The sequence below is a fragment of the Chelonoidis abingdonii genome, chromosome 22 (genome assembly GCF_003597395.2).
Source record: "Chelonoidis abingdonii isolate Lonesome George chromosome 22, CheloAbing_2.0, whole genome shotgun sequence".
Lineage (NCBI taxonomy): Eukaryota > Metazoa > Chordata > Testudines > Testudinidae > Chelonoidis > Chelonoidis abingdonii.
Window position 1 is genome coordinate 6,882,843 of NC_133790.1, and position 23,895 is coordinate 6,906,737.

A 23,895-nucleotide genomic window follows, 5' to 3' on the forward strand; every position below is an offset into this window, starting at 1 on the left:
AGGAAAATATGATTAAATTGCAAAGTGGGGATGCAGAATCTATAACTATTTTAAAAAACTGACTCGCTTTCAAATTTACAGCACCTCTTTAAAAGTCTCATATTGGAATGAGACTTGGGGGAAAAAGTGCTACCCTAGTGAATCACCAACAATAGTTTCTGCAGCAACCTCACTTTCCCTTGGAAGTCTTCTATTTAAGTACTAAGGCCCAACCCAATATTAACTTTGAGATCTGAGGACAGACAGTACGTTCCCTTACGACCTTGACTAAATACTGGTCTGCAGTTCCAAAACTTCTAAGATATCTATCTGTAGGGTGTCCAGAAATACTTACATCATCAACTTTGGGCTCTGTTACTGGTACCCATTTGTAAATTCTGAGGGATGTGTCGCCAACTGTCACCCATTTCTTCTCCCTATAAAATTACAATGCAGGAGAAGTTAACATTAAAAACTTCATATTCACAAAATGACCTACTATGTTGTCAAGGATCTAAATGGGCTATCATACAGTTAAGATGATCTGTTATACCATCTTTAGTACTGTTAAGTATGTATATACAATTACCTGCATTTAAAAAACAACCAATTATAGCCTGCAAATAACTACTGGCTTAGCTGAGTGACTGCAGTAGCAGTAACGAGTCCTGGGTTAGAGATATGGTTAAGCAGAATTCTAGCCAACCAAAACCACAACTACAATGGTTTCAATTTTATTTAACTTTGTATAAAGCAGAAGTTTTCAGACACATGGTATTTTGGTTGCTGTATAGTTAAATTTAGTGATACTGGAAATCTAAATGCTGTCTGACCATTTAAATTTTATGACAACTTTCTGGTAGCACTTGTACTGTTCACTCAATGCCTATGTCAAATAACTTTGAAATTAAGGCTGGCCTATTGGTAGCGATATGTGCTGCCATGCAGAAGGCTAGAATCTGATTCTTGGACCCTGGCTCCCTGGACCAGCTGGGGTTCGGCATACTGTGGAAGAGGGAGAGCATAGCCTACAGCACTCTATGAAGACCTCTGTCAGCCAGCCAACCATGAAGTGACACTGATGAGTCGCACAGGGAATCTGTCCGGAGGGTGCCACTGCAACATTGGGCTATGAAGACACACAGAGTGGGGAGATGACAAGGATGCCGAGAACAACTGAGAGACTGACTCCCTAAGAACAATCATTACACAAGAACATTAAAGGAAGGCCCACAATGCCATAAAAATTTCATCTAGTCTCTGGTAATCAGTTTTCAGGTCACAGATCATCACTGCTGGTTCACGGATTCAAAATAAAATTCTGCAAACAGATCAATTAAAAACCTAGCAAAACACACTAATGTCCCTGATTACTGAGGAACAACTAAAATTAATTTGGTATGATTTCAAAACATTTATGGCTTTTGGGTGTGGGTTATTTTTTGTTTTTTGCTTTTTAAAAAACCCACAACACTACAGCTGGATTCCAAATCTATTATTTAATACATTGTAAAACACATGTTCTTGGCAGGATGGGAAAAGCTTTGTCACTCCTGTGCATTTGTGATAACATCTCCTCCAAGGTTTTTAAGAAAGGCTTGCAGAATCAGCAGCAGTCACATTCTAGAAGTGCCACCACCACCCTCCCATCTTTTCCCTTTTTGGCTATTGTCAATCTCAACCTCGTTCCTCATCTGCCTGAAGGGATCCTCTTTCCTGCTTAGAAAAGGAACTATTTATGGCACTTTGGTAACAAATTTTGGCTTTGTCTACATTGACATTTGTTTGAAATTTATATTTAAAAACAGCACTTAAACTCCAATTCAGATTAAATGGTTTCCCGCTTCAGTTTTTAGATTACAATTTTGTAAAATGTGGCTTAGCGCTACCCATTCATTCACACCAAATGGCCAAAGCATGTCAGAAACCAATTTAACTGGAATTCAGTTTGAATTCTGTTCCTAAAAATGATAAAAATGGCAGTGGAGATAAGAGCATGCAAATCCTAAGGAGAACAAACCTGTAAAGAGATTCTCATGATACAGGGTTTGTTTGTTTTAAGAATACAAGACAAACTAAACTCATCTCTAGTTAAGAAAGCCTTTGAAGTTATGGAAACAAGAATGGATTTTAGTATCAAGGTTTTTTTAGTCTTGTCCTACATCAAAATATTACTTAGAGATGCTGCACTGGAAAACCAAAAGTTCAAGGTACCTGGTTAGCATCTCAAAGCAGCCTCAAAGCAGCATCTTCACTGGACAGACTGTAGAACACAGGAGGAAACCTATATTAGTAACTTTTTCCTTCTAGTATAAAAATTAGCCCCGACATTTCAATTCTATTAAGCTTCCTAAGCAGTATTTTTAACCTTTGATAACCTCCAACCAAAAGGATTTTTTCTGATTTAAATGAACAGTAATGAACAGAAACACCACAACATGAATAATAATTTTGATGGAAGTACACCAAAGCCCCAATTCTGCAAACACTTATGCATATGAGCAGTAACACTGAACTTAATGGGACTACTCACTGACGTACTTCACTTTACAAATGCGACTGCAATACTGGAGCTTTAGAGAGCATGAGTACTAGTAAGAATGTAGAAGACAAGATTCTTTAACAAACTCTTAGTTAAGCTGCTAATGTAAACTTTGTAACAAGTAAATAAATTTTACTGGTTTCAAACACTAACAGATACCTTTTAAAATCTAGAGAATGGGCAGGAGAGTTCAGCTTCATAATTTATAAGTAAGTACAGATGAATGCTTAAACTACAAGTACTTCCTACAATGTTTTTATCCACAATATTTATCATATTCCCATTTCAAAAATTCCAAACTGTATTCTGATGTCCTCAATGTTATTTACTGTGCAAAGAAAATCACTCTGATCTGCCAATTAAAGCATTTCTTTTAATTAGATAGAATTAACATAAGATACTCATTTGTGTTTCCAACAGCATCTGGAACAGCTAGATGCTGTATGAATTATGAACTGTATCATGGTCTAGTACAGAGGTGGGCAAACTATGACCCACGGGATCATCCTGCCCGGCCCCTGAGCTCCCAGCTGGGGAGGCTAGCCCCCGGCCCCTCCCCTGCTGTCGCCCCTCCCCTGCAGCCTCAGATCGCCACGCCGCCAGCTCTCTGGTCCGCTGCTCCTACTGGGCAGCGCGGCTGCGAGCTCCTGCTGCTCTGAGCGGCATAGTAAGAGAGCGGGGGGTGGGGGAGGGAGTTCAGGGGGGCAGTCAGGGGACAGAGGATCTGTGGGGGGATGGTCAGGGGACAGGGACTGGGGGGATTGGATAGGGGGTGGGATCCCGGAGGGGCAGTTAGAGATGCGGGTCTTGGGAGGGGATGGTCAGGGACAAGGAGCAGGGAGGAGCTGGATGGGTTGAGAGTTCTGAGGGGGGAGGGAAGTGGGACGGGACAGATGGGGAGCAAGGGCCAGGCCGTTTGGGGAGGCACAGCCTTCTCTACCCAGCCCTCTACACAGTTTCACAACCCCAATGTGGCCCTCGGACCAAAAAGTTTGCCCACCTCTGGTCTAATAGTTGACTAAGCATGGGACTGGAAGCAAGGAACTTCTGAGTGGTATCTGCTCTGCTTTGACACCTTGGTCAAGTCAATTCTCTCTTGCTCAGTTTCCCCACACTCACCTTGAAAGTTAGTTTGTTAAAAAAACAAACAAACAAAAACAAAACCTAACTTCCAATTGCCCCCAACTGTCCTTACCAATTTTTCTGGTTTTACAATTGGATCACGAAAGGGCATCACATTTTGGTCTAAATTATTCTGTTTTAGGTTGATAGTCATCCTTAAAGGTTTGCACAATATTTTGAAGACAGCAACAGCTATGTAAGTATTTAGAATTTAAAATAAATACTGGTATTTAATGCTTATGTCTCAGGCTATGTCTACATACCACTTATGTCGGCAAAACATGTCGCTCAGGGGTGTGAATATTCTATGCCCCGGAGCGACATAAGCTGCCCTGGCATAAGCAGTAGTGTGCACAGCGCTACGTCGGCGGGAGAGCTTCTCCCAAGGACACAGCTACTGCCACTCATTTTGGGGTGGTGTGTTAATTATGCCAATAGGAGCTCCTTCCTGTCAGCACAGAATGGCTACAAGAGAGATCTTACAGCAACCCAGCTGCATCGGAACAGCTGTGCCACTGTAAGCTCTCTAGTGTAGACACAGCCTTAGAAACACCAGTACCCTAGAACTTAAGCTACATAATCACTCAAGGTCTAGTTTTAAATAGCCAAGACTTTCTATGCAAAAATTATACACATAAACCCCAAGGCCCTCAAAGTAAACCAAGTGTCAAATTGCATATAAAAATGCAACACATTAATGGATGAAACAGGATACCATGTATTACATTTATACATGAAATGTCAAGAGGGCTTTTGTATTAGCATTGAACATCAAAAACAGAAATTGCTTAACAGAACAAGAACTGAAAGCCTTTGCTGCAGATAACAGCATTGCCATTTAAGCAGAGAGGCTTTCAAATAGATCAGACTTGAAGAAATCCATTCCGTTACAGTTTCTTACCATGTCTGCTATTTACTAAAACAATGTGTGTTTAAACAAGGATAGTTCCCGCATACCCCATCTTCTCTTGATGGTCATGAAATGATGTCATAATGCTGAATTTATCACATCACACTCACTTGCATTGCAACAGAGTTTGGTGAAAATCACAGAATTATGACTTCCCTGTGGAATCAAGCAGAAGGAGAAAGGGGGGAATGGGAAAGAAAATGCCATTATTAGACACACAAAGTATCTCTCAAACGCACAAAACTGAAAAAAAAATTTCAACTTTAGGCTCTCTCTTCAGAGTTGGGGATGTGACTTTGTAGATGTCTGTATAGTGACTAGCAGAAAAGTCTCTCGATCCTATTGTCATATAAAGAAATTATAAATCACAAAAAAAGCATCAGAGTAATTGGAAAAAAATAATATTGACCAAGGACATGTCCTTTGGTTCAAAATGTTCTTCATCCAACTGTGTTTCAGTACGAAAGCCCCCATTTAACTTATATACCTAAGGATCCATTTTTACGCAAAGTCTACTAGTTCCCCAAGTTGCAGAGATGGCTCTTGTTAACTGCACTAATCTGAAGGGTATGTTTATAGCGGGCCAAACTCTAATGCAACTCCCATTGAAGTCAGTGGTACATGCGTATCAGAGGGTAGAATCTGACTCAAAATGGAATATGCAATGAGCCACAAAACACAACCTAATTCAGCCACATGAAAGGGGCACTATGAATCATGATAAAATCTCAAAGAGATGACTTGATTACACTAGAGAAAGTGCTAACATTCTTTCAATTACACCAGTACTAGAAACGTTAGAAGCACTAGCTTGGATGTAACACTTGCCAGCACTTTTAACCATCAAGCTCTGTGAAGGGTTAGCTGATATAATGTCAGGGTGGATAAAAATTAATGATTAAAAAATAAAAATAATCCGATTTTTTTGATAAAATGCTCTTTGGGGAAAAAACCATCTAAAGATAGTTTTAATTAAGATAAATTACAGCTCAAAGATCTCATCACGGAACAGGGATTATAAACTCTAATTCTATAGTATGAGACAACATATTCCTGTAATGTTTAAGAAAAGTTTGTAAATGAGTTCCAGTAGTTCATGGATTAGGGACCCAATCTTACGGGGTTCCGCAGGCTTCTGTATAGATTATTTAAATTAATCTTTCTATCTACTCAATGGGACTCAGTGCTCAATCTAGAAGATACCATCAGAGATGCTGAGTTTTGCAGTTCTCAAACTGTGGATTTGTGTCTCCAGAGATAACATGCTTGTTAACAGCAAAAATGTTTTAAAATAAATAAATAGAGAGAGAGAGAAGAAATAACAGACCTCAATCCTATTGTCCCTCTGCAAATTTGTGTACAGAGTCAATCCCTTACCTCTCTCTAAAAGTGCAAAGTTTCAAAAAGTTCAATGAATAGAAGATTGTTGGGGGCAGAATAGATCTGGACAAGGAGAAGTCCGGAGATAAATGTGAGAAGGGAGGGACATATGCCTGTTTTGTTAAAATATTATATTTACTGTTGAAGAAAAAAATCCAGATCACTTAACGTTGTTGTTTTAGTTAAATAAAACAATTTAAATGTCTGTCTGGTGCTGTTCTCCTCCTAATACAGCATGGCAAGAAAATCCTCCAAATACTAATGATTATTCTGTTGAACTGGAGATTGTTCACCTCCCAATGACTTCATAAATACCTGCTTCAATTACCTTTGGTAAATGAAATAACTGAACAATCATTCATTTTCTGATATAGCTGTAAAACTAATCTGAAAAGTTTTCAAAATAAATCAGTTAAAAAAATGTATAGTGTGTACCTTCTAAAAATGAAACCTACATCTATCTGAGTTGTGAAGAATATGTATTAAGGTTCTAACAACCAACAAGAATGCACTTATGTAGAAAACCATGATTAAATCAAGTCTTCCTGACTAGTGATTTAAATCAAATCCACCCTGTATGTCAAATGCTGGCATAATCTATAGTAGGGCTTCCAACATTCCCAGTGTTGGTGGAGCTGAAATAAGATCACCAATGGTGGGAAAATGTTGGCAAGATGTTAACTCATTGGTCCACTGATTCTCCAGAGGACCTGAATTAGTCTCAGATGCCTCTGGCTTTGTCAAAACTAGAGTCAGCTTTGTGCTAACATTTTAATTTTGATCTGTGTGGATAAGCACCTATTTTCTCCACCTCAACCCTGAATTTTCAGTTTCAGGTTGAAAAAAAACCCAAAACTCCATACAAAACTCAGTCAAAATAGTTGAGATTCACCAGGCTTTGCAGTCAAGATACAGGTTATATACAATTTTGATCCAAAAGCACAAATTGGCCCAAGTTCTACAAACTGAACCAGCTTTGCGCTAAAGTGCTGTCCCCTTGGAGAGAGAGAGAATGTAGTTTAAAGTAACAATACCTGAAATAAGTGAATTTCACATGGTTGTGGTTTCATGTCACACTGCTCTAGTAAAAGATTTCCTATTGGTGTCACATGAAGAAACCCCAGATCTCTATCATTTTTCAAGGAGGGAATGGAAAGGGCAAAAGCCAATGTTTCGAAATTCTTATAAAGTAGGGAAATCTACTTTAAGGAAGAAATACCAGCAACAAAACCTGTAATTGATCTTTTCAACCTCAGAAAGTTAACAGCACGTATTTTGTACAGTCCAAGGAGAGACAATGAATAGAGATGCTCCAGTGGTAATACCTACAAGTGCCAATCTAAAGCTAGCCACAGCGTATTATGGTTCTCCACCAGACACACCTGGGGGAGTACTCCTCATCAACAAATGAGTTACTTTGGTCCTTAGCTCTCACACACATTGGTAACATTTCCTAGTCTGTGTCCCATTTAAAGACTCTGTTGTGGGGCCAAACTTTCCCATAATAAACATTGAGCACTTCTATAATAATACCACCACCTGTAGCTCTCGAAGCACTTTACAAACGTCATTATCATCATCCTCATTTTTACCCACAGGGAAATGGAGGCACAGGTAGCGGACTATTACTATTATTATGATTTTCATCCATGATCTCCAAATGCTTTACAAAAGGAGGTAAAGCATCATTATCCCTGTATTACTGCTTGGTAAAATGAGGTAAAAGTGGCTAAATGACTTATCCAAAGTCACACAGCAACTCAATGGCAGTTAGAAAATGGACCCCAGGTTTCCTCACTCCTAATCTAGTGTGCTATCCTAGACCAAGAGATTGGCTCAGTCTCCTCTCGCCTCTATTGTTGGTGTATATGTGGGAAATGATGGATTATGGAATATTAACTCCCTTTACTGAGCTTGTGAATTAGTTTTCTGCCTCACTCTAAGCCACATATCTTGCCCCCAAAAATCCTGTGATATGCATTATGCAAATCCCTTTAATAAATAAGCAAATATTTACACACACTCTCATTGAAATGCTCTAAAACTTACTTTCATTGAGTAAAAATATTCGAATATTTTTTGGCATATGGCAGAAACTGCCAAGTTTCTGACCAATCTCTTGGAATGGTATAAAAAGTCCTAAATGATCCTACCTAGAATCTACAGATGCTTCTCTGCCTTTGAGCTATACATGATACATTAGAGGAAACAAAAAGAGATGTGCCTCTTAAATCTATTAAGATACACTGGACTGTAAGCACTTTTTTCATAGGCTGATTTCAAAATTATAAATATTTTAACTAAAACAGGGACTGTCCCTTGTAGCATCATGGATGGTCAGCATTTCTGACATGTATTCAAAAGTCACATACACAGAATGTATATTTACAGCAGCAAAACCTACTCAGATATATACTTGATGCTTTTCTACAATATAGGCCCACTGATACAGAGCTTTGAAACAACCTAATTGAATAAGCTGCACTAATCTCAAAGATCAAAACCATTCACAGTGAACAACTATTGTTACTGTAACAGTTGTATTAAAGTATTGGTTCTCAAACTTGTTTGAACAGATCCCACTTGTGTCTGTAGTTATTTACACTCCCCCTCTCCCCCAAATACATATACCGTCACCCAGCTCGGAAGACAGTGCCATGCCTGCAGCAGCTCACTTTTCACAGCAAACATAGCTGCCCTGCTGCCTGCCTCCCCCCGCCTCCCACAACCCCAGGGGCTCACAGCCAGAGCCCTGCCACCTCCAGGTGAGCCCGAGCCCAGGCTGCTTCCTGGTGATGGACTGGGGGAGGAAAGTTCATGCCTAGGCTGCATCCCTGTGAGGTATTGGTGGGAAGAGGGGGAAGGAGAGCGCGAGCAGCAGGGCTCTGACTGTCCCCTTTATCCCCACCTCCTTCGTGGGCACAGCCATTCTGTACAAGCCCCAGCCATCCAGGACTGACAGTCACAGCTCTTCAAACAAAAACAAAACAAAAAACCAAGCAAATGAACAAAAAGGCCCACAGCTTGGGCCTCCTTTACACATTCCCATGCCTCCCATGGGAGGCCCACCCCATAATTTTAGAACCGCTGTATTAGAGTGATTCCCAGAACCACTGGTCAGGATCAAGCCCTAACCATTTTAGGCACTTTGCAAACATATATAAAGATACACTCCCCGCTTCAAAGAGTTTACAGTCTAAGACCATGCATATTTTCTAAGGGACATAGTCTGCCTGAGTGGAAAAATGACCCCAAAATGAGCATACATGCATATAACACAACAGTAGTTACTGTGCACCAATATTATGCCCAGTAAGAAGCGCAGGGCACCACCTCACCTCTTAGTTACATACGGCAGGGACAATGTGCACAGGAGCCATTGTCTGGACAGAGGGGCCTGCTCCTGGAGTCATCTTTCACACATGAGTGCAATACTCAGACTACAATAAAAGTATAACTGGGTTCAAAAAGGAATTAGATAAATTCAGGGATGATTGGTTCATCAGTGGCCATTAGGAAGATGGTCAGGGATTCAACCCTATGCTCCAGGTGTCCCTAAACCTCTGATTGCCAGAAGATGGGACTGGTTGACACGGGATGTATCACTCGATACAGGCGGCAATGGATCAGCATTCACATTGTACTCCTCATCAGTACCCTGCATGGCTGGGCCAGGCAAGCTAATGATTCAACCAGTGGACAAAATTTGCTTATCCACATTGGGCCCCAGCTACATATCATTCAAAGCTCAATCAAGTGCTGGTAGAATTTCTGCAAGGCAGAGTGGGAAAAGTTCTGTGAAGCACTGGAACTTAGTGTGGTTATCATTCCATTGCATTGTTTGCCAGTCAATGAAGCCTGACACTAATTCCAAGGAGTCATTTATAAAGCCACATGCTCAGCTATACTACGGGGCTGTTGTCCAATTTACACTCCCTGCCTGAGTGCCGAACACCAAGACTTGCTCAGGAAATTCGAATTATCTGGCGACTCGGACATTGCTGACCACCTGAGTCTCTGGATGCTGCTAGGCTTACTTGGTGGAAGGAATCTAGAGAGAAGCTTCACTTCATTTATTCCGGTCAGAACTGTTGGAACTTGATCTGTGGCTGGGCACTGCTCAACAACCTCCAGGTCAAAAACCACCACAGGTTAAGCCCTGTGAGGTTGCAAGCCATTTTCTGTGGGTAGTAAAGGTCCCACTGGAGAAGCGACTCAAATGCAAAGTATATAACAAATGGTGCCTACTCTGACATCAGAATGTGGGTAAGAGTCAACCAGAGCCACTTATGGTCAAGGAGCTAGATAGGGCTCTTAATTCCATCAAGATAGCCTGCTGCTGTGCCTATCATAACATCTTACTGGAATTCCTCAAACACCTTGGACCAAAGGCAACACGATGGCTTATGTAATTCTACATATGGGTCATTAATGAGAAGAAGTTACCATGCACTTGGCACAAAGCAAAGATTATTGCCATTCTTAAGCCAGACAAGGACCCCTTCAATGTGTCATGTTACCATACCATATCTTTGCTGTCAGTGTGTTTCAAGGTGTTCGAGAGTCTGATCCTCCAACAAATGACTCCAGATTTGGATGTTTTTTTGCAGGTCAAGCAGGCAGGGTTCAGTAAAGGACACAGCACTTATGATCAAGTCCTGGCCTTGACCAGCTTTATCGAAAATAGTTTTCAACAAAATCTAAAGACAGGAGCAATCTTCTTGGATATGACTGCCACCAATGACACAGTTTGGCATAGAGGCCTTTTTGTTTAAGTTCTCTCAAGTTGCCCTCCGTTGGGTAGTCAAGGTAGTAGAGCTCTTCTCCATAATAGGAGGTTTAGAATACACATCGACAGCTGCTGCAGCTCTTGGAAGCGTCAGATCAACAGCCAGTTCTTTCACTGATACTGTTCAATGTCTACATCAACAACCTGTCAGATACATTCTTGCACAAGTTTATCTATACCAATGACAGCAAAGAGTCCTGTGGAATCTTATAGACTAACAGACATTTTGGAGCATGAGCTTTCGTGGGTGAATACCCACTTTGTCGGATGCATGTAGTGGAGTCCACGACCTGCCAGATACATTCTTGCACAAGTTTATCTATACCAATGACAGCAAAGAGTCCTGTGGCACCTTATAGACTAACAGACGTTTTGGAGCATGAGCTTTCGTGGGTGAATACTCACTTCGTCGATACATGTATGGATCCCACTACATGCAGGGACCTCCACTACATGTATCCGACGAAGTGAGTATTCACCCACGAAAGCTCATGCTCCAAAACGTCTGTTAGTCTATAAGGTGCCACAGGACTCTTTGCTGTCATTGGTATAGATAAACTTGTGCAAGAATGTATCTGGCAGGTCGTGGACTCCACTACATGCATCCGACAAAGTGGGTATTCACCCACAAAAGCTCATGCTCCGAAACGTCTGTTAGTCTATAAGGTGCCACAGGACTCTTTGCTTCTTTTACAGATCCAGACTAACACGGCTACCCCTCTGATACTATACCAATGACATCTGCTGCAGCTACCAAACTCAGTCTCTCTCAGAAATTGGCAAGATCTTGAATGATACAAAACTCATGGCAAACTCTCTTAGTTGATGGTGATTGCAGCCGAGCTTTTCCGAAATGGTTTCTAGTGTATTTCATCTGCATAATGCAAGCGCAACACACGAGTTAAACATTTTTCTCAACGGCCAATGCCAGCAGCATGATCCAAACCCAGTTTACCTCGGTGTGACATTGAATGGGTCATTAATGTACCACAACCACTTGAGGAAGATTGCAGCAAAAGTCAGCATTTGGAACAACCTCCTCAGAAAACTGGCCAGTTCAATCTGGAGTGCGAGCACTCAGGATTCTTAGAACATTAGACCTTGCCCTCTGCTATTCAACAGCAGAGTTCTGTGCTCCTGTTTGGTGTCACTCATCTCACATGAGGCTAGCCAATGTAGAGCTTAACAAAGCTACGCGTATTGTTACTGGGACTTTATGGGCAACTCCATTGCCGTGGCTACCGATACTTAACAACATAGCACCACCACAAATTCGCCATGAGAAGGCATCTGTCAGACTGCTGGCGAAAATCCGTGAGAACAACCACCTGCCTTTGTACACAGACCCTTCAACCACCTGCAGTTCACCTGTCTTCTAGATGCCCTTTATGGTCATTTGTGCCACCACAAGAAATGACGGTGGAATCTGCTTGGCACAACAAGAGGACAGTGACAACAGTTGTTAATCACTCTTTCTTCACTAGCCCGACCATCTGTCCCTCAGGTTTTGATCTGCCAAGACATCTGGCGGTCATCTCTGACCCCATTTCAAATAGGACAGGACACTTGTGTGGCCAGTCTCTTTAAATGAGGTTTTTCTAATAACCTGCAATACAGCTGTGGTCAACTTCAGACTATGTCACATTTCCTTGATGAGAGCCCACTGACTTATTTCGACAGCGGGTTACCGGCTCTCCACCTGGCTGATGATGATGCAATCAAATGGCTGGGCACATTGTGCGCATACACTGATATATTACTTTATAAATTGCCCTGTTCTGTTCATTCCCTCTGAAGCATCTGGTATCGGTCACTGGTCTGACTCTGTATGGCCATTTTTAGGTTTATATTCTTATGTTATGCTACAGTCCAACTATGTAGTACTCCATTTTTGATCCAAGTAATGGAAGCACTCACGCTGGGACTTTTCAGCTCCAGTGGTTGCATTTCCACAGTAAAGATGTGAATGGCAACAAATTGCTCCCAGCTATAACAAATTAGGTGTGGTATTTACGCTCCCTGCAAGTTGCATACATAGCTCTTGACAAGGTGTGGGTGAGGCTGGTGTATAAATCTCAAAATTCACCACAAGCTTCTTCTCAAAAATGTGTAAGTCACAAATCAAAACATTTAATATCTCAGTGCCTTTACATTCTACATGGTCTATGGGGACGAGAAACAAGAACAAAGAGACATGAGGTTTGTTAACAAAACAATGAGTTCCAACAGATTCATGTGAAAAATGTCTTTGTACTAAGTGGCTTATGTAAGTACTCATCAGACCTTCATGCAAGAAGTGACGTGAATAAATCTGGCAATGGTCAGAATAAGTGCTTTCGGTAATTCTGTAAAGTCAACCTTAAACAAACTACCCTGTGAGGATTTAAATTTAAAAATTCCATTTGAATCCTCAAATCTTTACTCTTGGTACAACAAGCCAGGCTAATATCTGTGCACAGTTGCTGTGATGGTAGAAAACAATTGCAAAAAGAGATTGGGCTCCCTTATTTTAATTTGTTGGCCATAAAGAAAAGATCAAACTCCTGCCTCTCCTTCTCTTCAAGCACAGTCAAACTCCTCTCTCTCCTGTACTCTGCATAGTATTATTTAAAGGAAATAAGTACCAGTTCTCTTTAATGAAATATCAGGAAATTAAAAACAAAAAAACAAGCATCCAGCTACATTACCACAGAGAGAAAGCACTGTCACATCTCTCTACCTATTGTATTTGATCCCTCAATACTAACCAGCCAGTCAGCAAAGAGCAATAAAAAAATACATAGAAGTATTATTTCAGGAACTCCGTACTATCACCAGACTATAACACTGGGTGCTTCAGCTCCCAACACAAAAGATGGATTCCTACTTTGAAATCCCCTTCCCAAGACCTGCATTAGTGGACATATTTTGACTCTTTGTCCGATTCAAGCCAACCAGCCTATTCGCAGAGTTCAAGGGCTTTAAAATGGCAACAATCCAGTTCAGGGAGAGAACAAGAGAAAAATGCAGATTTATTTCTATATTTTTTTTTTTGTTAAATGAATTTAAAGTTATAAATTACATAACAAAACAGGAACCTTCATTTTATCCTATTCCAAATATACGAGTTATGCAGATTAAAACCGGTCCCCGGGATTTACTGTATCTTTTATACACTTAAAAAAGACACTTTATGATAGATATACAAAAGCTACTGAAAATTCAAGGTCAAGCCATTTGAACAAAGTAACTCCTTCCTGAGTCACACTGACACTGCTCTTTATCCCATCCAAATAAACGAGACTGTGTATTGTGCTACAATAACAGTTCTACCGTATTGTTTGACTACTTCATGTTGATTTTCATAATAAAACTAGGAAAGAGAAAAGCATAAAATGCCAAAACACTTCTAAGGTTAAATAAAAGGGGATTATTTTAGTATGGGTACAACCTTTAATTATGTAATTTAAAATAAATTCAAGTACCAATTAGAGCTCTCTCTCCAATTCCACTCAGGATCTAAAACCACCAGAATGTTAAAACAACACACTTTTGTTCACATCTGATTTGCTTTCTGTGTGATCTTTGAAGCTTTAAAAAAAATAATGAAAGCCTATTGGGATTTTTAATACAAGATCTTGGTTTTCCTACTTATTTTCACCCAACTCTCAAGCATGAAAAAATAAACTCAACGCCTTTTTGATTTACAGACAAAGATAATTATTTCTGCAACATTACAAGGCATTTCAAAATGTGTTTCCCTATAGATCCCACTAATAATACTTTGTAAAACCTCATCCCCCTTCCTGTTTTTGACAGGGAAATTTCAGAGAAGGGAGAACAGGTTTCTTTTGTAAGAAACTAAGGCCAGTGGGGGTCTGACTCATGCCTGCTACATCTGCTCCCATCCATGCACCGCTCCCTGCTGGGCCCCTTCAGCTCTTCTTTGATTCTGGGGGATGACACCCCCCCTTCACAAATCCCAAAGCGTTACATTCACTCGCGCACCCCCGTTACTCTGCAAGAGCCCCTAGGATGGGATCGCGGGGGAGGGCGAGGGGGAGACAAACACTCTGAGGCAGCATGAAGAGGGGCTGAGGTGAGGGAAGATCGAGGACATGGGACGATCTCGGCAACTGGGACAACCACGGTACCTAACTGGGACCAAGGGCAGCAAGGGGCGATGGGAGGGGTGAGCTGAAGGAGGCGAGAGGGACAACACAAGTGGGGTTTGGGGGAAGAGACTAAAGAAGGGGCCAGGGAACAAGAAGAGGGAGGACACGGGCCCGGGGAGGGCGCTGAACCGCAGAGCAGCAGGGTAGAGGCGGGCCCGGTGGGTACCGGAGGGGGCTCGGCCGCAGCGCGGGGAGGACGCGGGCCGGGGGCTCGGCTCGGTTCGGCGGCACAATGGAGCCCTGTGGGTCTATCTGCCTCTCTCCCCCTCACACGCCGCCTTCGCGTGACTCGCGGGAGCGAAATGGCTTGTGGGTGAAGCCGGCTCCCCGCCCCGGCCCGCCCGGCGGGCTCCGGCCCTGCGCTGGGGGGAGCAGGGGCGCAGCGCGGCGCGCGCCCGCGGGGAGGGGCCGGAGCCCGGGCGGCCCGCTCACCATTTGCGCACTTTCTCGAGGCCGCCATCACCCGCTTGATGTCATCTTGGCCGGCTGCGGGTCTCGGCCGCACCGACGGCCCGACATGCTGCTGGGGACGGGGGGCGGCGGGGGTGCGAGATGCAGAGCTCGGCCCGGCCGGCCCGGCTGGCTGCGCCGCACGCCACAATGCTCAGTCCGCCGCTCAGCTCGCCCAGACTCAGCCGCCCGCCGCCGGGGCCGTCGCACTGCGCAAGCGCCAGAGCCGCCGCCGGCGCGGCAGCTTGGGCTCGTGGGGCGCGAGAGGGGCTGGCGCGCGCGCGGGCGGGGGTCCCCAACTGAGGAGTCAGTGCCCCGGCCAAGGGGCTGCAAAGAGCTTCCGGGCGCATGGGGGACCAGGCCTTGGTGGCTACAGCAGGGGGCTGAGAGCCAGGACTCCTGGATCCCGTAACCATCCCTGGGTGGAAGTGTGGGGGTCTAATCATTAGAGGAGATGGGGTCGGGTTTTGTTGCCATTTGTGCATGGACTCACTGTGGGATCTCACCTTGGACAAGTCACTTAGCACCTCTGCGCTTCAGTACCCCCCCCTTCCCGTCCTTCTAATCTACCATATAGGGGTGTTGGGAAGCTTAATGAATTAATGTTTATAAAAAGTTTTGAGAATCTCAGATGGGGAGATGCTATGGAAAGGCAAAATACTGTGGCTTAACTCCTCTTCCCCCAGTGGGCAACAAAGTTATGGAAATAAATTGCAAGACTGCAAAGGCTACTTTTAGGAATTGTTTATTTTTTGTTTATATAGTGCTGTAAATACTTCTGTGATGTAAATATATGCCCAAGAGACATAACCCCAGGCTTTAGAAAGCTTAATGATAATAAGCTCTAGAAACAATTGATTCTCAAAACAATTCTGATAAGTTTTAAATATTTTTACCAGTAGGGAAAGTGAGACAGAAGGGGAATTTTCTAAAAGAGGTGTTAATGTCAGAGCTGGATTTAGAAATAAGACTGCCAGGCTCTGCGCACTGAACCACTCTTCTCTCTGAAAATCTAAAGAATCATCATGTGATGTATTACTTTGTGTATGTCTGAGCCTTATTGTCTGTGTCCAAATTAGATTGTAAGCCCCAAGAGTAGGGATCACATCTTTGTATAAGCTGGTATTTGTGTAGCACAGAGTACTGCAGAGGGTGCTCAATCAGTAATAACATTAGATCCATTTGTTCCTCAACTTTGTGTTCATTACACTAAATACTTGTTATCTTTGAGACTCCTATAGTGCATTCTCTTATGAATGATAGACTGTCTGAATGACTAGTTTCTGATTTAGCCCTTGTGCAAACAGTTATGGCACTATGTTGCAGACTTGTGGTTTGCTGTTTAGCAATATTTCTTTTTCAACAACGTATGTGATTTATAAAACAATAGGAAAAGAATATTTAACAATCCAGTTCATCGGACATCACATACAAATTTTTGTGTAATACAAAAAGATAGCTGAGGATCTGGCTCACTCGCTGCCTGTGTAGGTCAATGTATCTCTAATGACTTCAGTGGAGTTCTGATGATTTATGGTTTCTGAGGATCTGACCCAACACATGTACATGTGTGTGTACATATATGTAAAAATAATGGTTGGAGAGCAGGTCATGTGAAGCTACACCTCTTCAGGAAATCTTTGTCACACACCCTATGATACTTTGGTTTGTGTTTGACCTTTATCTCTTCACTGCCATGCAACTAGCTATACATCTTGCTATATGTACTAACACAACTATAATGATTTCTGTGATGTATAATAGTAATCTCCATGCAATAAACATCACCACTGAATGGAACACTTTTTAAGGGGCTACATGATTATGCAAAGACCCATGGATGCTGAGGGGCACTGTAAAGAAGGAAATGAGTTCAACAACTCACTGATCTTTCTACAGCAACTTGCGTTGGCACGATTATGCTGTTTATACAAACACTGAGTAAGACACTCTCCCATGGGCATTACATTACTAATTGGAATTAACACTCCCAAAAAAGAAATACAAAGTTGTTAGGAGCAAAATGGAAGCCCAATTTTTAATCCATCACAAAATAGAATGCTCCCTTCATTAAGATTCATCATTGTGGTATATTCAGATATAGTACTTAATTTTAATTGCTATTTTACTGTACAGTTTTTGTGAATAAACTTTTCCATAATATGCTAAAAGTGGACTATATTAGTGCAGCTTTGCATTACACCATTAGTGTAAACCTGCCCTAAAGCTAATGTTACCAGTCACAGGAGGATTCCTCCCAGGACAGGAGATTATGGATGGCATAGAGCTACTATACCAGCTCATATTTCACTCTTCTCCCTGCCTCCTTATGCCATGGTGATTCCTGATTGTCCTAATGGCCCACTGGACCATTAGATGGATTTAGAGCAAAACCATAACATTGCACTCTGAAGAGACCTTTTCAGGGCAGAATTTGTGATTGATACCATAATGTCAGTCTTAGCAGCAAGTTTACTTAACCCAATCCTGTGTTTGGTGCATTCATTGAGGAGGTCATTGATCAGCAATACATGGTGTCCTTAGGGACAGAGTAAGCTGCTTCCTCTTGAGCTCCAAACTCAGAACTCCCCCATGGTAGCATTGCTGCTTGACTATTGGCCCAGACTTTGTGAAGTGTTTTAATCCTATAGCTTTACGACACGCTGTTAATTGATGGAACATCATAGAGTTTGAGGTATGTTTAAGTTTATGTTATCTTTATTTTATAATAAATACAAAAATATAGTTTCCCAGGGGTTTGAGGAGAAAAGATGATTATAGAAAATGCATTTCTGGGTAGAAAACTACAAACTCTATGGCAATTATGACTCTGCTGACTCTATGCTACTTGTGAGTTCATAATTTTTTTCTGTCTCAGTTCCATCTGGTTCAGAAGTAGGTAAGCCAAGAATATCAGCAGTAAATATCTCTGCTGTGATTTCCTCTGGAATTTCTTCTTCCATCAAAGCTGCTGCACCTGGAGAGGGAAAAAAAAACAACCACCCCCAAAGCAATCAGGTTCCCAGATCAATAGGACTTGTCAGCAGCAGTGTGGAATGGAATGTCTACAAAAATACATGTAAGGGGCCTTATATAGTATCAGTTTAATACTTAATAGGTCCCCTGTCACGGAACAAAAGCGCTGATCCTGTGAGGTGCAGCACACCTTCCACTCCCACTGAGAACTAGATCTAAACTAAATGATCTATAGCACTATACTTGTCCATTCCATCTCTGACTCCTCTAATCCTGCATGGCTTTTCTTCCTGTTACTTATCCATGATTTTCTTGAAGATAGTTACAAAGCCATCTTGAGCATGCTGTATTTTGAATACTGTTATTCAGATATCTGGAGACTCCACTCAGTTGCTTTAATAACAATATTCATTTTCTGTTTCAAGTAATTTAGGCATAAAAGAACATATTTAGGCCCAGATCCTTATAAAAAATTATTGGGACCTTTAATATCTATGCAGAATGGACTGGTCCTTGGTTAATAAGATCTCATCTGTAAGACCCACACCCAGTAAACTGCAGAACACTCACTGTATCTACTTTGGAAGGACAAAGTGCTGTTTCTATCCCGCTATGATTTGATTTGAAACTAGGGTTCCAAGGAATCCAGGTATTTCAAACCTGAGGTTTACACCACTAAGCTGTTTCCTCCAGGAGATCCACCTTCAGTAGGCATACATCAGTTGTGGAAAATCCCAACTGGATGTTATTGTAGACACTTAGGGATTGGGACACTCATTTCAGAAACTGCATGAATATGGCAGAGGTCAGGGGTTCCAATTACAGTGGACAACTCTGCAAGGAGCTGAAAAGAATTTGCATATTATAGGGTTCTACTTTGCGTGTGGATCACAAGAGTGGGTGAGCCCTCCAGCAAATATCTCGTTTCCATTCCTCGACAGGAGATAAACATAAGGTAATGTAGTCAAGGACATTGTTACATTTCACTGGCTATTTAAATATATATGAGTTTCAGTCTGCAGTAGAACTTTTCCCCAATATCAGTGGAAGTAAAGTGCATGGACCAAGGACAGTATTTGGCCCTGTGACTATATTTTGTAATCCCAGCTGAACATTTTTAACAGCGATTGGAATAACAAGGTAAATAGGATTTGCAGTTTAATTATTATATTAAAGGATCTGAAGCAATCTTATTTCTGTGTTTCATAGAACATTAATCCTGTACCTGAGGGATCATAGATGCCCAGCTCAGATCTCCCACTCTCTGGATTCATGCCCAACAGGGTAGTAAGACACTCTGCCAGCTCCTCCCCTGTCATATGCTCCCCTACACATAAAGCAAAAACACAATCTCTAAGCTCTCTCATTAACACAAACTCACCACAAACATATCTAGCAAGAATGGCATAAGGACAAAATAGGATGGTTTGGGTTCCTCCGGGGGTAGCCAGTACCACCATTCAGCATGCATGATCGTAGTGCAAGAAATTTGATCCAAGAGAAATTTGTTCTTGTGAAAACATTAGTTTTTGGCATATAAATTAGGTTTCTGGGAGGGGGAAAGGCTACTGGATCTGACTTGTTGGGCCCAGTTGCACCTACAGCAGTTTTCACTCTTCCTTTTCATACGAATTCCCAGCTCAGATCAGTGGCCTACTGGCAGTAGCCAGCGCCACAGCAATTCAGAGGAAGGTACAAGAAAACATTTAGTCAGCTATTACAGAATAACCTGCACATAGGAGTTTATTCCTAACCTCCATCAATCAGTGGCTTATGCCCTGAAGCATGAGGATTAATATCCCTTTTAAAAATGTTTTATCCTATGTCATGTATTTGTGGATGCTCTCATCATCCATATGTGTGTCTAATCCCTTTTAACCTCCTGGTAAGCCCTTTACCTCAATGATACCATGTGACAATGAGTTCTACAGGTTGAGAACGTGTGGGTTAATACAGTATTTCCTCTTATCCATTTTAAATTTGCTGTTTTTCAGCTGACTTGGGTGCTGTCTTGTTCTTATAATAAGAGAGGGAATACAGAAGTACCTAATTTACCTTCTCTGTGCCAATGCCATTAATTTTGGATATCTTTATCATGTTCCATCTCATTCACCTCATCTCTAAACTAAACCATACCAATCTTTTCAATCTCTCCTCATATGAAGTCATTCCAAACTTCTAATAATTTTCATCACTCATTTCTGGATTCTCTTCAATTTCTACTACTACTTTTTTGGAGATCATGTGAGTTGAACTGAATATACTATTCATGGTGAGGGCACACCATCAATAAATATAATTAATTAATTATAATATTTTTTAAGATCCACCTTCTTCAGATAGCAGATGGAATACTTGGGAGTGTGCAGCGATTTTCCAACAGGAGGATACAATCCAGCTGAGACAACGTATATGGTTATTTCATTTAAAAGTCTAAGACAGATGAGGTAACGTGCCACCTATCGAAACCTGTCTCCAGATAACTCTTCACAGCAATGGATACTTTTTTAAATGAAGGACAGAACAAGCAAACATAAAACTGATGTTAGGAAAACGCTCACCTCTGCACTGAAGTTGTTGCAGTAAGTCTCCTCTGTTGATAACGATTTTTCCATTCTCAGTATCATAACCAAGAACTTGGAAGGCATTTTGTATTTCTTTCATTGACAGGCCAAATGCTGGTCGATGATTTATATAAAGCTTGATAAAATCCCCTAAATTGATATTTGTAACGTGTTTTCCAGTGTGCACGTACTCACTAAATTTGACTTCATTTATCATGTCCTCAATCTAAAAGTCAAGACAAAAGACACTTATACAAGGTGGGTTTCTTTTAAAGCATTGGACCAGTTTCTGATCTCAGGGATGCCAATATAAATCCAGAATAATTCCATTGAAGTCACTGGATTTACTTTGGATTTACACCACTATAACTGTGATTAGAATCTAGCCTCAGATTAGTTGACAGTGTCTCTTTAAAAAAGTTGTTTACCACATCAAAATTACATCAACCCCAGAAGTACAATTCCTGCAATACACTGGGGTCTTTCTGTTATTCTCAGAGAAGCATTTTGTCTGGGATGTGCTATACTGGGGAAATCTTTCGTTATAAGATCTATCCAACAATTGACGTGAGAGTGGGAAGGAATGATTCCCCCACAGGCCATGCAGTGAAGGCAGAGCAATTCTCTGGCTGCCTCACTGCAGCCCTCATTGCAGCTGTGTCTCCACTCTGGGGACAGTGAGTCCACCAAATGGTGACTCCACCTTGCTGCAAACAAGTGTGCAGGAAGTCTCCACGCACGCAGCTGGCTATGTGGTATGCACATCATGAATGAGCTTCCAAAATTCTCCTCCTTCCATCCCCACTTCCAATACCCACTGATCATGTGCAGCAGAACTGCCTCTGGGGCCCTCTGCAACTGCAAAGGACTGGACTTTGCTCAAAGGGTCCCACATCCTGCCCTTTATTTCCCTGTATCACTCATACAGCAGTCCTTCTATTGGGCAGTCAGGCAGTAACTGCCTCTTTGTCACTAGCAGTTAAATAGCTTTCCTGAAGCCTGATGCTGTGAGTCAGAGTGGCATGCAGCCTTGCAGATGTTTGTCTGAAAGGCAGGTTCTGTTCCATGCCTTTATTGTGCTCCTGTTTAAAGAGGCAGCAGCCTCCTTACAGTTACAAATGGAGCTAAATGTTGGGAGAATTCCCAGTGCCAACACGTACCAAGCATTCTACTCCCCAGGAAGGCAGGCCAATGCAAAGCCTCCATGGGGAGGCTTTTGCATTCAGCCCTGGGCCTTTGTCACAAGTTTTTCCACTGAATGGTGCTCAGAGAAGATGGAAATCATGGACTTATATTTTTGCCCTGGCAAATGCCATGCAGGGCAAGAACAGAACATTTCACTCAGCTCTAGCTGATCTGGGATTAAGTTTTACCCCCATCCTAGTGAATTACAAAAGAAAAATTCTCCAGCTCCCAAGAGCTCCTGTTAGTGGATTCCATGCTGATTTTTCCCCTCTCACTTTTTATTTAATAAAATGCTCTGGAGGAGGAGAATTTTCATTCTGTGAATTAATATTGTCCCACCTACTTTGTGAAGCAGATCATAGGTTGCCTAGTTTCAGGGTAGTTTCCTTGACTGAAATGCTGTCCTCTAATTTCTTACAGATTATTTATCAGGAGATATTTCTCATGCCTCCTTTAGCAACTGTGCATGAGAGGAATATATTCTCTTTTTCCCCACCAGCAGGAGGTGCCAATGTAATGAGCCCAGGAAAACATCTAACTATGTACAAAATTATAGTACCAAAGCAGGACACTGCACCAGCTCATCCCAAGATTAGACGAACTTCTGCAGCTCCAGGAGCCCCAAGGAAAGTCTGCTAAGGGAAGGTTAGATTGATGAAAAGTGCCCAGAACTTTCCTTCTGCTGGATCCCCAGGGAAAGAGTGCCACAGGGCTGGTGGGATGGCACTCCCTCAGTGCAGCCTCCATCATTGCGGTTCCTACGGAGCCCAAGCAGCAATTGAAGCTTGTTCCCTGACAGAAAGCCTGACAGAATACAGCAGTGATGCCACTGCTTAGTCTTCTCCTTTGGAGAGAATTTCTCCTGGATGAAGGGACTAGGCTGGCCTTGCGAGGTGTAATTTACACCTCCTTGCAACAGAGTCAATAAATCTGTTCCAGGTACCTTAATTTCCTTTCTGCCAGGTTGCCGTGCTATAAATTAGGTATGTGTAAATACAAACTGCCTCAGAAATACTATTACAATAGGATAAGAATCATCAACCTTATTAAGGGATTTATCTCTAGCTACAGTACAAAGAGGATTTGAGGCTTAAAACTCCTGAGAAATTTTTGATAAAAAAAAAAGCCCCCCCATTGCTGCAACCTGACAAATAAAAGTTTGCGAGATTTTCATAAGAATTTAAGTCAAAAATTTATCAGTTGGTGAAGGATGGTGAGATCCCTTGCAGGTGAAAGGTGCTCTCTCTATGTAAAAACATTCTCATCATTACTATAAGGCACAAAGAGAAGGAAAACAAGAGGCTTTAGACTATATGGACGAGTCAGTATATAGAGCTGAAAGTTCCAAAGCCCCATTTGTATAAAACAACACTTAACACAAGCAGAAGAAACTCAAGGTGGGCCCCAGTTTGAGCTGGAGGGACCCCCTATAGCACAAGTGCTGGAACTAGGGCTGTGGGGGCTGCAGCACCCCCAACTTGAAGTGATTTCCATTATATACAGGGTTTACAGTTTGGTTCAATGGCTTCCAGCACCCCCACTATACACATTGTTCCAGCACCTCTGCCCTACAGGATGAAAGGAGAATCCATTCTTCATGCTTTCAGTTTCTTTTCTGAGGCAACCAAGCTCTCTTCTGAAGTGCCTATTATGGGTGTGATTTTTGTGTTGTGAGCACTTACTCTCTGGGAACTGGACTGAGGCCACCAAACACCTGACAGATGAAACTTTTGAACTCCATTGACTTGGGCTGGATTTGTCCATCCAACCTAAAGGTGAAAGGTTTCTTTTACCAAGCCCTAGAGTAGGGCAGGGGTGGCCAACCTGTGGCTCCAGAGCTGCAT

The 23,895-nt window shown here is 42.0% G+C and overlaps 3 protein-coding genes across 8 annotated transcripts in view; 1 reads left to right on the top strand and 2 right to left on the bottom strand.

Moving 5' to 3' along the window:
- Positions 1-15,416, bottom strand: part of BCL7A (BAF chromatin remodeling complex subunit BCL7A) — a 33,441-nt gene extending 18,025 nt beyond the window's left edge. For 4 of the 6 annotated variants that reach the window (XM_032800566.2, XM_075060119.1, XM_032800564.2 and 1 more), the window contains exons 1-3: positions 15,309-15,416; positions 2,194-2,242; positions 335-416 (exon numbers count right to left, since the gene is read on the bottom strand). In XM_032800566.2, coding sequence (XP_032656457.1) covers positions 335-416; positions 2,194-2,204 — 93 coding nt within the window. In that variant the 5' untranslated portion in view covers positions 2,205-2,242; positions 15,309-15,416. The other 2 variants (XM_075060117.1, XM_075060118.1) reach the window with 2 other exon arrangements.
- The window catches only part of DIABLO (diablo IAP-binding mitochondrial protein), a 236,982-nt gene that overhangs the window by 156,089 nt on the left and 56,998 nt on the right, over positions 1-23,895 (top strand). The gene's annotated exons all lie outside the window — the stretch shown is intronic.
- The window catches only part of CFAP251 (cilia and flagella associated protein 251), a 31,612-nt gene continuing 25,771 nt past the window's right edge, over positions 18,055-23,895 (bottom strand). Inside the window, exons 20-22 of the mRNA XM_032800553.2 lie at positions 20,864-21,092; positions 19,528-19,629; positions 18,055-18,303 (exon numbers count right to left, since the gene is read on the bottom strand). Coding sequence (XP_032656444.1) covers positions 18,149-18,303; positions 19,528-19,629; positions 20,864-21,092 — 486 coding nt within the window. The 3' untranslated portion in view covers positions 18,055-18,148. The remainder of the gene's footprint in view (positions 18,304-19,527; positions 19,630-20,863; positions 21,093-23,895) is intronic.